The sequence below is a fragment of the Pipra filicauda genome, unplaced genomic scaffold (assembly GCF_003945595.2).
Source record: "Pipra filicauda isolate LSUMZ 115617 unplaced genomic scaffold, ASM394559v2 scaffold139_size1960392_pilon, whole genome shotgun sequence".
Lineage (NCBI taxonomy): Eukaryota > Metazoa > Chordata > Aves > Passeriformes > Pipridae > Pipra > Pipra filicauda.
Window position 1 is genome coordinate 667,812 of NW_024103873.1, and position 14,893 is coordinate 682,704.

Consider the following 14,893-nt stretch of genomic DNA (forward strand, 5'->3'; position numbering starts at 1 on the left):
CCCTTGTAGAGAGCCTGAAAACAGGGAAAACCAGTGAACTGTGCTGATGAGCTGGTGGCAAATGGTGTCACACACAGCCACCTCTCCTTCTTTTATAGAAATAATACTCTGAAATAATCCTCCTGAAAGAAAGGTGAAGTTGTTGGTGGATGTTTTAACTGCCAAGTGACTGATGCACGCGCCTGCTCCTTGGACGAGGCTGGGCTGGAAGATACTGGGGGACATTCTCTGCGGGTCCTGCGACGGCAGCTCCAGCGGGACAGGGCTGTGCTGGGGGTGAGCCTGGGACGGGGGAGATGAGCCCGGAGCGGGGAGATGAGCCTGGTGAGCCTTCTCCCGCCCCGCTGCCTGCCCGGTGCCGGGAGGTCTCTGTGCTGTCGGGCGCTGGCGGCCCCCGGGGCTCTGCCTGCCCCGCTGCCCCGGACCCCGCCCGGCACCGCGGCCGCTCCTCCGCTCCCCGCTCCGGGCACGGCCGGAGGCGGGCGGGAGATGGGCTGTGCGGGAGAGGGGCTGCGGGGGAAACGGGGCTGTGCGGGAACCGGGGCTGCGGGGGAAACGGGGCTGTGTAGGGTAACGGGGCTGCCCGGGGATGACGGGACTGCCCGGGGGCCGCCGGTCGAGCGGGACCGGCCCCCGCCCCGCCGCGGCCGCGCTCCGGAGAGGGCGGGGGGGAAGATGCTGAGGCGGGTCCGGGTGCGGGGCCAGCGGCTGCGGGCGGCCCCCGAGGGGCCGCGCCGGGACCCGCCTCTCCCCACCGCCCCCGCCGCTCGTCCGGCCCCTGCGCCGGGGCTTGTGGCGGGGCAGGGGCCGGCGGAGACGCCGAGTGCCCGGGGAGGGGACAGGGAGGAGCCGCGGGGAGCCGCCACCCCACGGACGGGGACAGGGACAGGGATGAGGACCGGGACCGCAGGGTAGAGAGAGCGACACGGCCGGGAGGGGACACGCAGGGGACACGGAGCGGGGGAACACGGAGAGCGGGTGGGATATTGAGAGCCGAGGGGACACGGAGCACCGTGACGGGGACACGGCGGGAGAGCGGCGGGGACACCCGGCTGCCGCAGAGGGACGCGGTCGGTAGAGGCTCTGCCCACCCTCTGCCCCCTCTCTGCCCCCTTCCCGCCCCAGGCTCGATGCGGGCCGGCGCTGGCCATGGAGAAGCTGTACCTGGCGGGGAGCAGCGCCTGGACCATCAACAGCTCCCTGGGGAACGGCAGCCTCCGGCTGGAGAACCAGAGCGCCGGCAGGAACAGCACCGCCGACCCCCTGAAGAGGAACGAGGACATGGCCAAGGTGGAGGTGACGGTCCTGTGCCTCATCCTGTTCCTCGCCCTGACCGGCAACCTGTGCGTGCTGCTGGCCATCCACACCACCCGCCACAAGCACTCCCGCATGTACTTCTTCATGAAGCACCTGAGCATCGCTGACCTGGTCGTGGCCATCTTTCAGGTGCTGCCCCAGCTCATCTGGGACATCACCTTCAGGTTCTACGGGCCAGATTTCCTCTGCCGCTTGATCAAGTACTTGCAGGTAGTGGGGATGTTTGCTTCCACCTACATGCTCCTGCTCATGTCCCTGGACCGGTGCTTGGCCATCTGTCAGCCACTGAGGTCCCTGCACAGGAGAGCTGACCGGGTCTCTGTCCTCCTCACCTGGCTGCTGTGCCTGCTGGTCAGCATCCCTCAGATCCACATATTTTCTCTCAGGGATGTGGGGAATGGGGTTTATGACTGTTGGGCAGATTTCATCCAGCCCTGGGGACCGAAAGCCTATGTCACTTGGATCACCCTCATGGTCTACATCATCCCTGTGTTGATGCTGAGTGTCTGCTATGGCTTAATCAGCTTCAAAATCTGGCAGAATGTGAAGCTTAAGACGGCTCACGGGCCCAGAGTGGGTCTGGGCTCAGGCTCCTGCAGTGGGATGGTGTTTGCCAGGGTCAGCAGCACCAGGCTCATCTCCAAAGCCAAGATCCGGACAGTCAAAATGACCTTTATCATCGTGCTGGCATTCATAGTGTGCTGGACTCCCTTCTTCTTCGTGCAGATGTGGTCCGTGTGGGACACCAACGCTCCACAGGAAGGTAAGGCTTCTCCCCTCCCTCGCCCTGCCGTGCCTGGACAGCTCTGCTCGGTGCCCTGGGGACACCCACGGTGGAAACTCTGCTCCAAACTGGGTTTTGGGACTGGGAGGGAGATGGGAGAAAGTCATGAACATGGGTAAACCCCCTGACAGGCAGCAGTAGCTGTGCTGGAGCTCCCCTGGGTCAGGGGTTACCTTAACCCTGGCAAATTCAGGGCCACTGCGCTCAGGGGTCAGGCTGCATGGATGGTGGTGGCTGTCCTGGGTGGTGGCTGTCCCCAGGTGCTGCTCTCAGCTCTCATGGAGCCACCCTGGGGTCTCTGGAGATTCACTGGCCACGCTGGGTGCCAGGCCACGCTGGGGACTGTGGGAGCTCAGGAGAAGGCTGCGCAGCCCGACTTCCCTCCCCTTGCTGTATTGTTTTCTCCTCACTGACTTCTTTGCTTTCTACTCCTTTGCCCTCTTCTCCCCCTCCTCCCGCTCCACACACCCCGGGACTGCACTGCTGTTCTTTCGCCTCTGACTAGAGCACGGTTCCCACAGAAAGCCTCTGATTAATGGGCAAAGCCTTTCCTAAAAGATGTGGTGTCAGGATTTGCCATTTCTTATAGCTGGGCTGGCTGCTCCTGTCATCCTGGAGGTTGCAGGTAGAATAAAGCATATCCCCCTCCCTGGTCTGACCCGGCTGGGTCTGTGCAGGTCTGTGCTGTCCTCCAGCGGAGCTCCCCGCCGCTCCCTCTGCCCCTGCAGGGAGAGCCACGTGGGAGAGCTGAAACTAAAACTCTGCACAACTTCGTGAGGTAGGAGAAAGGACAGAAAAGTGTATTTGGGGATGAGAACTCCTTGGATAGACTGGGCTCAACAGAAATACCCGGTCTGGGGATGCCAAGGAGCGAGGAGGAGCTGCTCCCTGCCAGCCCCAGAGCCCTGCCGTGGCACAGGGCTGTGCAGTGGGGGCACAGTTGCTCCCAGAGCCCAGCCCCTCACACCGACCACTCTGCCTTTCCTCAATCCTACTCCAGTTGTACCGTGCTCTGTGGAAAACCCAGTGTCTCCTGCAGCCTGTGCACACCTCTTCCCCCTGGGCCGAGCTGACTGAGAGACAAAGCCAGGCTGTCTTGTTCTGCCTCTCTGCTTCTCTCTGATCCTTTTATTTTGGAAGTGAAGTGTGGCTTTTTGAACCCCCCTGGATGCTCCAGGCAGCCGGCCCTGGGTTTTCCGCCTGATTTAGGCTGATCAAAACTCGAGTTCCTAGATGGGCCCTGGGGTGAAACGCTGGCTCTCACTTGCTGTATTTCAATCCTGCAGTCTCAAGGGCTTCCCCTTCCTCAGCAGCACCCACACCTTCCCAGCATCCAAACCTTCCCAGCACCCCAACCTCTGCTGCTTTACTGACCCTGCAGTGGAGCGGCGGTGGATGAGATGTTTGCCCATCCCAGCCTGCCTGCTGCACCGGGAAACATCCCTTGCTCACCCTGTGCCAGTGGCCTTGTGTTCCTTTTCCCTTTCCCATTCCCTTTCCCTTTCCATTTTCTTTTCCCTTTCCATTTTCTTTTCCCTTTTCTTTCCTTCTTTGCTTTGAGGTATCAAGGGAAGCTCCAGCCCCACTGAGCTGTACCACACTCCCCTCTCCATGTTCCTGTGGCCAGGCAGCCCGTGGCTGCGACACAGGGTGGGAACCCTGCCAGGGCACTTGATGGAGGCTTTCGTGACATGGGGAGGAAAAGCCTGGGGGGGGATTATTGTGGATAGCAAGTGCTGGAAGACCCCAGCCCTTCCTCCCATGCCCTCCTCCTCACTGGCTGCCCAGAGGCATGAGAGGGGTGGCAGGGTCAGACCTCTCTGCAGAGGATACGGACTTTGCCTGCAGCATTCCCATAGCTTTGCCTTGATCTCTGATCCCCTCCCTTTGCCAAGGCTTGGGTGCTGTGGCTGGGCAGCATGGCAGGTGCTGGAGAGGTGGTGGGAAGGGAATGTGGCTGTTCCTCACCCCAGAGCTGTGTGGGCACAGGGCAGGGAGGGCAGGGCAGAGGCAGGGAGGGGGTTGCTGGGTGGCAGTGGGGGCACGGCTGCACCAGGGGCTGACCAGCACATCCCACAGGCTGGGGAGGGAAGTCACCTCCTTAGAAAATGTTTAGCTTTCTCCACACAGGATGTCAAACAGTCTCCCTGGTGAGGGAAGGTCTGTTGGTACCTGACTGAGCCCTGATGAAGGGCTGAGCAGGGACCCTGCTGTCCTGAGCCTCCCGGAGTGTGACGAGCCGCAGAACTCAGGCAGGAGCAGTGGGATGCAAAGTGCTTGGTCTGTCCTGGGTGAAACCCTGACACTGCTGGGGGCTGGGCTCCCACCTCGGCAGGATGCCATCAGCTGCATGTGCAGGGTGAGAGATCAGGCTACAAAGAGAACAAGGGCAGTGCCCTCCTTTCCTCGGCAGCGAGGGGAGAACCAGGGAGGGCTCACCCTGCTGCCTCTGGCCACTCTGCAGCCGCTTTCCTCACTTCCATAGAACAATGTCCATAAACCAAGGCAAGGGCAGCAGGGGGCTGCAGCCCTGCCCAGGTGGGCGGCAGGATGGGGCTGGTCCCTGGCTGCTGCCCCACCACCGGCCCCTGCACCCTGGGACCGTGGAGCTCCCAGGTCTGGCAGCTCCTCTGTGTCCCTTCCCCGTGGCTGATGGGGCAGACGAAGGTTCCTAAACGTGAGCACCCAGCTCCTCGGAGCCCAGCTGCACTGCCAGGCTCGTGGGGCTGCTGTGTGCCTGGGAAAGGCTGGGGTGTGTCCCCGTGCCAGGCAGTGCGATCCCCTCCTTAGGTGGCCACACACACTCACAGCCTCTGTAAGGTGGGTTGGAGCCACACGTCACATCCAGGTGGCAGTTTAAGCACCAGGGGTCCTCCACAGGCTGCAGGTTGGAAGGAGCTTCCTGCTGCACACACCTTCCAGGGAACACACACGGCATTCTGAGCTCGGAGTCAGAGCTGGCTCAAAGCACTCGGGAGGGAACAGCGAGGCTGTCAAGTGCTGTGACCCTTGTATTGTTCCCTTCATCTCAGGGTCTGGTGCCCTGACATGTGGGCTGGGAGTGATGGCCTGTGTCAGCGTGTGGGAATTGGGAAGCCTTCCTCATCCCATCCCATCCCATCCCATCCCATCCCATCCCATCCCATCCCATCCCATCCCATCCCATCCCATCCCATCCCATCCCATCCCATCCCATCCCACTCCTGTACTGAGTGTTTGCAGCAGAGCCCCCACAGCCCTGCCAGGGCACAGCCTCCACCTCTGCCCACCCCTCTGGGCACCCCCAGCCTGGAGTGGGGAATATGGGGAGAGGAAACATCCCTGAGGGGCAGAGCTTGCTGATTGCAGCACCCCTCGGGAATCTCCAGTGTTCCAGACAGAGAGGGGACCAATCCACCCTCTGGACATGCCCTGCAGTGAGCTCCCTGAAATTCAATTTGCCTCCTGCAGAAAGGGAAGAGCTGAGTCAGCCTGGCTGGATGTTTTTAAGTGGATAGAAATGCTGTGATGTATTTCAGGTCTTGTGCCTGGGATTTGTAGCCATTCCCCATGGAATTATTTTAGCATATGCTTGAAATTAAAAGTGGTTGGAGCAGACATCACTAGAGCAGGAATTATGCATCCATTGGCTAAAACTGAATTTGGAAGCATCCATTGGCTAAAAGTGAATTTGGAAGCATTCGTATTCACACTTCTTCACTAGTTTAAAAACTGCCAGTGGATTTTTGCAGAGGCAGGAAGGGACCAGGAACAGCCAAACCATCATGTGTGTCCTCACTGCTGGCGCTTCCCTGGGAGCAGAGGAGCTGAAGAGATGGGCTGGAAGATGGGGAGCAGGATGAAGGCTCCATCCCTGCCTGCAGCCACCTCACTCAGGGGCTGTCCCACCTTGTCCTGCTGCCATGGGAGGTGCCAGTCCCACCATCCCCTTGTCACAGGAGGTGCTGATCCAGCCTTTCAGGTGGGACAATCGGTACTTTGTGCTCTGGGGACAGAGAGCAGCAACCAGAGATTTGATGTCCTGGAACTGCACTGCCACCATCCTTCTGGTCTCAAATGCCACCCCTGTGGCCAGGAGCCATTGCCAGGCTCCTGGACTTTGTTCCTGGTGTGGGAATGGCTGTCACCTCTCTTGGCAGAGTGCAATGTGAGAAAAATTAATTTTGGGGAAAGAAAGATGCCGGGAGAAAGATGCTGTGGGAGGTCCAGGCAAAAGGGCTCAGACAGGGCACTGTTGTGCCAGTCAGGGTTTGGCAGGAGGAACAGCCCAGGAGCAGGGGGTGCCCTGGGGCTGGGGGAGCGTGGCTGCCACATGGCCTGAGTGGGTGGAAGCTGCTTGTCTGCCCCAAACTGGCTGCTGGGGGGGCGGGAAATGAGCCACCGGCTCTTCCTGCTCCCGGTCCTGCTCTTTGCCATGGCAAGTGCACGGCCACGCTCCCTTTCTCTGGCTTTGGGCACTGTAGAGGCAGATTGTGCAGGTGCTGCTAGGGGCACCTCTGCCTCCCGGCCAGGCATTCCAGGGCAATGCTGGGCAGGCGGCAGCGCCGGAGCAGAACAGGAAATGCAGCTTTTTTTGTGAAAAACCTAAACCCAGTATGCTTCAACCGAGGCTTTCCTCCCCCTACGGATTTATCAGCTCTCCCTTCCCGCGGTGGTGTTCCTGCAGGGAGGGAGGCACACCCCAGGTTGGGGAGGGGTGTCGTGGTGCCGGCAGGGCCGGGGCTCTCAGTGCCGTGCCCTGACGCTGCCTCTGCCCTGCAGCCTCCCCGTTCATCATCGCCATGCTCCTGGCCAGCCTCAACAGCTGCTGCAACCCCTGGATCTACATGCTCTACACCGGCCACCTCTTCCACGACCTGATGCGGCGCTTCCTCTGCTGCTCCACGCGCTACCTGAAGTCGCAGCCGGCGTGTGACCTGAGCAAGAAGAGCAACTCCTCCTCCTTCGTCCTCAGCTGCAGGAGCACGAGCCAGAGGAGCTTCGCTCACCCATCCACGACGTGAGGCATCGCCAGCCGGGACCTTGTGCCGCCGACTTGCTGCTTCCAGAGCTTCCCTGCGGAAGACTGGGACCCGGACGTGCTGGGGGATCTGTATAAATAGGTGTATATATGTCTGTAAGCATGTACAGCAGGCGTTATTTAACTGAGACGGGAGCGGGGGAGGAATTCTGTGTCCAGGTTTCAGCACTGCCTGGATTGGACACCAGGAATCTGCTCCTGAGCCCCAAACTTCAACATCGGCGGCTTGTGGATGCCACTGGGAGGGACAGGTTTTGCCCCAAATGAGCCCACGCTGCTGGGGCAGGTGCACTGCATCCCTGTTGGATGGAAGGGGCTGCAGCACAGGGTCATGGGGGACACTGTGGGGACACGGGGGTGGCACAGGTGACGGGTGCCACCTCTAGTACATGGTTGGGCGCTGTCCTCCCTCCACCTGATCCCGTGGGATCCCGTGGGATGCCGGTGCCTGGCACTGTGCTCTCAGCACAGATACACTTGCTTCACTTGCAGCCTGTGGGGCAGAGGCAGCCCCACCCCTGCATCCCTACATCCCTACATCCCTGCATCCCTGCATCCCTGCATCCCTGCATCCCTGCACTGTGCCAGCCCTGCTCCCCTGCTCACGGGCACAGAGCAGGGCACTCCTGGGGGCAGTGGGGACCAGCTTCGCAGGGCACAGTGCTGTGGCCTGGGGATCCCTCCCCCAGCTCTGCTCCCTGTGCCCAGTGAGGCTGTGCAGGAGTTTGGAGGAGCCTGGAGTGGGCATGGCTGGGGCCATGGGTGTGGGCAGTAATGCCAGGCCGAGTGTGCTCAGCAGCTTCTCTGTGGCAGGCGTGTGGGATCCGAGATGGGCTCTGTGGGGCTGTGACAGGGACACTCCTGTTGAGTCCCCGAGGCCGGCCTTTGCTCTGGGGTCACCACACATCCCACGGAGTCTCCCACCATTCCAGTGCCATTGCTTTACTCTGTAACACACAGGGCATGCTCACAGCATGGATTTTTATTGTTAACAAATATTGTAAATAAAGTTTTCTGACTGTGTCTGTGGAAAGCAGGAGGGAGGTGTGGGAGGAGCACCAGGCTTAGAGAAGGAAGGGGCCCGATGGGAAGGAAGGGACTGTAACACAACAGCCAGGTGTGCTCAGCACAGCGACAGCACCGCCTGTGGAGCACTGCCTGAGCACTGGGATCTGTGCCTGTGGAGCACTGCCTGAGCACTGGGATCTGTGCCTGTGGAGCACTGCCTGAGCACTGGGATCTGCGCACCCCAACATTCCCCAGCACGGAGCTGGAGAGGGACACAGCTGGGGACAGGCAGCTCTCAAAGGGTGATGTGATCTGGGTTTTCATGTTGGGAATTAATATGAAAAATGCATTTAAAAGTGTCATTTATTTTTTCACTGTCACCAGCAGGTGCATTTGCACCTTTCCTATCCTGATATCCCTTTGATTTTTTTGTGGGAGCTCTAAGTGAGCTCTCAGCACTTTTGCTGACTGGTATAAATCCTTAGGACACTATACAGCATTTTCTTCCTACATTCACCTTCTTTCTCCTTGAGAGTCACTAACTCTTGCACAAAACAAGGAATAGGTTCCCCTTTTCTCGTGAATCTGGGGGCCTGGTGCTCCCTCCATCTGCCAAGGACTAGAGGGAACATGGCAATAGGTGTTACCGGGATGGATGTCCCGAGCAGAGAGGGAGCTTTGGGAGAGGCAGGGAGTTGCCCTGCAGCCCTGGCTGCAGTGCCCAGCAGTGGCTGGGCTCAGGCAGGGCCGTGCCCCAGGCCTGTGGTGCTGTGCCCTCTGACCGAGCAGAGCTGCAGGCAGGGACAGGGGGAGCAGCTGCGGGTGTGCCCCAGGGAGGGATGCTGAATGCATTGCCAAAAAGCTTTTCAGGAGGGTTGAAAGTGAAGCAGAGCTACTGACAGGTGAGCAGTGTGTGTTCCACGTGCGGGGACCCCAGAGAGCACTGCAGTGGGGACATCAGCATTTTGTGGCTTTTGGGACTCAGGTTGTGAACTACTAGAACAAAAAAAATTAAAAGTAGTATAATCCCATAATATAATTGATTTGGATTAATTTTATTCCCACAGAAAAGCTTCTAAAAATGCTCAAGGTAAAGTGGTTTTGGAGACTTTTTTCCCCCTACAAATACCTAAATATCTTTTTTCTTTCTGAATCACTCCATCCATCTCAGCCCTGGGTGTTGCTGGAGCATGGGTGCCATATTGCTTTGAAATAATGGCAGTGCACAATCCCAAGCCCTTGGAAGAGGTCCAGTAGAGAACCTGGCTCCTTCTTGTCCTTGGCATGGCACTAGGGGAGTCTTTGGCTCCAACTCTTTGTTGGAAGCCAAGGAAAAGAGCACATAGATACAATTGAGAACAGCCTCTGAACAATGAGACCTCCTGGGCCCTGGTTCAACAAAGCACTTAAGACCAGAGCCAAAAGAATGTTCAAGGGCCTCAAATTGAAAGTGTGGCTCTGTCCACTGTCCCTCTGGAAGAGGGACTGACAAATTAATTGACAGCACAAGGGAGGAAATAGCTGTGAATTGGACCTTTTCCCCCTCATCCCCATTTCCCTGGATCCAGAGTGGCCATGTCTGGGTGAAGGGTCCTTTCTCTGCTCACCCCACACATCAGGGTGACCCCGTGGGATGCTGAGGGAAGGGGCTGGCTGGATGTGATCCCTGTGGGATGCTGAGGGAAGGGGCTGGCTGGATGTGATCCCCATGAGATGCTGAGGGAAGGGGCTGGCTGGATGTGATCCCCATGAGATGCTGAGGGAAGGGGCTGGCTGGATGTGATCCCTGTGGGATGCTGAGGGAAGGGGTTGGCTGGATGTGATCCCCATGAGATGCTGAGGGAAGGGGCTGGCCAGATGTGATCCCCTCCTGCCGGGCAGAGCCCAGAGCTTGGCGTGGTCCTGCCCCCTGCAGCCTCCATGGCTCCATCCCAGGGCACAGAGCAGAGAGACAGCCCTGACCATGTGGGATACACACACTGCTGTGGCTGGAGTTTCCCTGACACTGGCTGAGGGTGTGTAGTAAAGATTCTCCCTGAGGAACAAGCCAAAGCTTTGCTTAGAGCCCAACTTGGTGTCTCTCAAGTGAAGTTCCCAAAAGCCGTGTTCCACTGCCCTGGCACTGCCCACTGTCCTCCTGGCAGCCCTGGCTTGGGGGGTCAACAGGGCTGTGTTCCACCTGCACTGTCCTGCCCCGGATCCTGCCCACAGCACTTAATGATGCTCCATAATTAAGTACATAATTGAGCATCAAAGTGCCGCAGGTGGGTTTGCAGCTGGTGCAGGCCCAGGCTCAGCTCAGGCTCCCAGAGCAGACACGTGTCACACACTGACTGATCCAGCTCTCACAGCTTGGCTGACATGCAAACACACATGAAAAAAGGTTTGTTTTAGCTGTTCTATCCCTAAAACTTCGGTGTGACAGTTTAACACAGAAGCTCCTACAACAGCAACTGTTTGCAGCAAATAAGAACTCCCGTGTGAGGGTTTGGCAGTGCCATCCCAGCCTGGGGGATGCAGGAGCAGGCACTGTTCATCCTGCAGCTGCAGGCTGTGGCCCAGGGCTGTGGTGCAGGAGGTGCTGCCATCCCTCCTGTGGGACCAGGGTGTGATGCCGTGGGGTCCTGGAGGGCAGAGGGATCTCCCTGGGCTGCTCCCTGAGCCTTGATGGGCTTCTCTTCTCCTTAAGCTGCTGGCTTTGGGATGGAGTAAGAGGCAGCTTGGCCTGCCTCCATCTGCAGGGAGCATCCCTGAGAGCCAGTTCTGCCGTGGGGCCCTGCTGTGAGGCACAGTTCCCTTGTCATGGGTGTCCACGTGCAGGTCCTTGGGCAGGGGTATCCACGTGCACAGGTGTCCGTGTGTGCAGGTCCTCACCAGGCATGGGTGCCCCTGTGCCCGAGGGCAGGAAGCCTGCACGGGGAAGGTCGTGCGAGGGCTGTTGGGGCAGCTGTCGGGACCTAAATCTCCTTCCGGAGAGCAACTCGGATGTTGCTGCAGATCTTGGAGAGCGCCTCAAAGAACGGGTCACAGAAGGTGTGGATGCAGAGGGAGTAGATCCGGCTGACGCACTGGATCTCTATCAGGTAGCTCTTGATGCAGGGCACCACTGCCCAGATGTGGCAGAAGGAGATGAGGGCAAAGAGGAAGCCCCAGACGACGGCCAGGGGGATTCCCAGGACGGCGGAGAGCAGCCGGTAGCACCAGTACTTGGTGACGGTGAAGGTGGTGTAGCTGGCTTTCCAGACGCCGTCGAAGCTGTATGTTCCCACAGGCTCAGCTATCACATCCTCAAAATCCACCTGGGAGGAGAGCAGAAGGAGGTGAGGAGGGCTCGGGGGATCACGGGGGGTAAGGAGGGCTCGGGGGATCACGGGGGGCAAGGAGGGCTCGGGGGATCACGGGGGGTAAGGAGGGCTCGGGGGATCACGGGGGGTAAGGAGGGCTCGGGGGATCACGGGGGGTAAGGAGGGCTCGGGGGATCACGGGGGGCAAGGAGGGCTCGGGGGATCACGGGGGGTAAGGAGGGCTCGGGGGATCACGGGGGGTAAGGAGGGCTCGGGGGATCACGGGGGGTAAGGAGGGCTCGGGGGATCACGGGGGCTCTGGCGCAGGGACCATGGTCGGACGCAAGGTGGGAGGAGATCCCAAAGTGGGGAGTTGGGGAGGGCGAGGGCTGTACTGGGGGGACAGATCCCTGCCCCCCCCGAGCAAGGGCAAGCCCCGGTGCAGCCGAGAGTCCCTGCCCCTGCAGAGATCCCAGTGGGACGTGGCTCAGGGCTCCTGGCACTGTCCATTCTCAGCCCGTGGGCAGCACAGTGGTGGCCTTAACCCACGGCATGAGATCCCAGCCCTGCCACAGTCCCTGTCCCACCCCTGAGCTGGGAATGGTGCTCCCAGGTGCTGGGGCCAGGTGGGAGCCCTCGGAACAGGAGCCGTGGGGGGGAGTGTTGAATGTGGAGGAGGCCAGAGCCCATTCCTGCCCTTTTTTAGCATTCAGGGACATGGGCTGCCTGCTCAGCAGGAAGGTGTTTGTGCTGATAAAAATCCATCAGCCCTCTGGATTTACAGATTATTTATTTATACCCGCAGGGATGAGGTGTCCAGTGCTGTCCATCCTCATCCCTGCTGGGGAGGGGGAGCTGGGGCTTGGTTCTGCCTTTACAGGGGTAGTGCTGTTTGTGCAGGTACTGGGGGTGTCTTTGAATGACAAACACTTCCCAAATCCTCTGAACTTTGCACAAAGATCCCCTTGGAATATAAGTCACTTCCAGGAAATACATAAGCTGAGCTATTTGTCTTGAAAACCATCCTGGCCTTCCCTTGGGCATCTGAATGTGTCTGTTTGTGTATTCATGTTAGATTGCAATATCCATTCTGGTTTTGGAAGCACTTTGATCACAAAATCACTCTGCATCATCTTTAATTTCTTGGAGCTGGGAGAAGCACTGGGGTGGATGAGGAATCAGCAGCCCAAACCGCTGGTCCTGAAGTGCTGTCAGCAGCCCCAGAAAGCCAAGGTGTGCTGGAGACTAGCCCAGATCACTGCCCAGCTGCCTGACAAGCTCATTAGGGATCAATTAACACAGGGAGCAGTGGGATATAAGAACAGAGGCTCTGCAGCAGTGCTCCTTCTGCTGGCATTGCATTGTGAGTGGGTCTGGAGGAGCAGTGGAGGCTGAGGCTCAGACAGCCCTGGATCCTGGGCGCTGCCTGGAGGTTCTCAGGGGCCAGCACACACAAGGTACCACTCCTTTACAGAATCGTGGAATCATTTAGGGTGGAAAAGCTCCCTTAAGGTCACCAAGTCCAGCCATGGTTTGCTCTGTTGCTGTGCTTGGAGGAGGCTTGTGAAGCTCTGCAAAGCCTCTCTGGCTGATGCCACCATGGTAACAGTCCCAAATTCTGCTTGGTGCTCCATGATGCTCAAGGTGTTTATCCACGACCAGGTGAGCCCTTCATCCTGTGGAGCACTCTACTTCCCTGCTCTCCTGCTGGCTGCCTCCCTGCCTGCTGTGCTCTGGGTGTGCCATGGTATCCATGTGGGTGTTTGGAGTGTGCCCCTGCCTGCAGGGGAGCGAGGAGGCCCTGGCTGTCCTTTGGGATGCTGTGGAGCAGCAGTGGGCTGAGCTGTGCTCCTGTCCTGGGGCTGGCTTGCCCTCCCTCCCCAGCCACACTGGCTGGCCTGCTTTACAGTGGAGGAATGCTGGGGAGCCTGAGCTCTGAAAATTTCCAGTGCTGAGGGGGCAGCAGTGTGGCCATGTGAGTGTGTGAGCTTGAAAGGGGTTTTATGACTTCGGAGATCCTTGAGTGGGAAAAGGCAGGGGTGGGGTGGGGTAAAGAGGCTGGAAGAGGTGGGAGGACTACGGATGGCCAGGAAGGTGCTGCCTTGCTCCCCAGTAGTAGCCAGTGGTGTCCCCAAGCCGGGCTGTAGGTGTGTGTCCCAAAGCTCTGCCTGGCCCTGGGGTGGGCCGGCTGAGGGCGGTCCTGCTCACAACAGGGTGGTGCTCCCTTTGCCTGGCACCTTTCCAAGTCCCAGGCCAAGGCTGTGGGATGCAGTGGCATGGAGCAGCACAGATGTGGGACAGCCTGCTGGGAATATGCTCGGGATCCCGAGGTGTCGGGCAGCTGCCGTGGGCACGGCTCGCGGTGCCGGGAGGGTGCCTGTGGATGGCTGTCACTGTCACAGCTCATCTAGAGGAATTTAATTTGAACACACCATTGTTGTAGCTGTGACAGGGTTCTAATGCCCAAATGCAGGTTTGTGTTGCACCAGTGCAGTCAAGGTCAAAGCCTGTGTGGGCAGCTCGGTGCACGCTGTCCCTGCTGGTGTGACATCCGCTTCAACCTCTCAAACACAGTTTTAACAAAACCCTTCCACCTCCTCCTGTTCTCCTTTGGGCTGGAATTATCTGTGACACAATTCTAACAGAGCTTAGAGGAAGACCAGGAGTTGGAATGGGAGTTCCTCTTGGTCAGCAAAAGAGGGAGGGATCTGGGGAGCTGCTGCACCCCTGGGCTTCCCTGGGGGGGAACAGGACAACATGCATCAAATGCTGGTACTGAGACTGTTGTGTCTTGATGACCAGCAGCCTTTTTCCAGGGTTCCCCTTTAATCAGTGATATTTAACTTCTGTGTTATTTTTGGCTCTCTACTTATTGGTACAAAGGAGGGTGTCTCCATGAAACTGGAGAGCACATTCAAGGAGTGGGAAATACGGCATTAATCGGAGCCCACGTGCCACGCACCTGGCAGCTGGGTGCCCAGGCAGTGGGGCTGTTACCTTCTCGTAGCCCTGGGGATGGCACCTCTTGGGGCACGTGGACAAGGACTGACAGCCCTGTCTGAGGTCGAGCCACACACAGACCAACATTTGAAACCTCAATCCCGGTTCCAGTGACACTCTCCAGCCCCGTGGGGGACAGCCCTACCTTCACCACGTCCTCGTTGATGTGCTTGGGGTCTCTGTTCACCAGGTCGATCTCCTTGGTGTGCTGGTCCTTGATGATGATCCGCTCCTCCAGCTCGGTCCGTTCCTCTGCCATGGTGTCCCGCTGCCCGCTCTGCTCCGGAGCCTCCGCAGGGAACTGGGGCTGTGCCGGGGGAGGCCCTGGCCAGGGCAGGGTGGGAGGCACTGCCCCCCCGCTGCCCGCAGCAGCTGCCCTGCACCCCTGGCCCTGCTCCAGGCTAAAATTAATGTCGTGGCTCCTGCGGCCGCCCTGAAGTGTCCCTTAAAGGGGCTTGGCTGGGGACAGCCCCCGCTGCC

General features: G+C 59.0%; 2 protein-coding genes across 2 annotated transcripts; one reads left to right on the forward strand and one right to left on the reverse strand.

Annotated features, from left to right (window-relative positions):
• Nucleotides 1–242: 242 nt before the first annotated feature.
• On the forward strand, nucleotides 243–8,144 carry OXTR (oxytocin receptor). The gene is made up of 3 exons (XM_027746428.2): nucleotides 243–276; nucleotides 1,126–2,080; nucleotides 6,863–8,144. The coding sequence occupies exons 2-3, from the start codon at nucleotides 1,150–1,152 to the stop codon at nucleotides 7,102–7,104; spliced, it is 1,173 nt and encodes a 390-aa protein (XP_027602229.1). The 5' UTR covers nucleotides 243–276; nucleotides 1,126–1,149; the 3' UTR covers nucleotides 7,105–8,144.
• A 2,840-nt stretch (nucleotides 8,145–10,984) lies between these two features.
• CAV3 (caveolin 3) lies at nucleotides 10,985–14,674 on the reverse strand. Its single transcript, XM_027746444.2, has 2 exons — nucleotides 14,559–14,674; nucleotides 10,985–11,428 (listed from the first exon to the last, which is right to left on the reverse strand). The coding sequence occupies exons 1-2, from the start codon at nucleotides 14,670–14,672 to the stop codon at nucleotides 11,087–11,089; spliced, it is 456 nt and encodes a 151-aa protein (XP_027602245.1). The 5' UTR covers nucleotides 14,673–14,674; the 3' UTR covers nucleotides 10,985–11,086.
• Nucleotides 14,675–14,893: the final 219 nt, after the last annotated feature.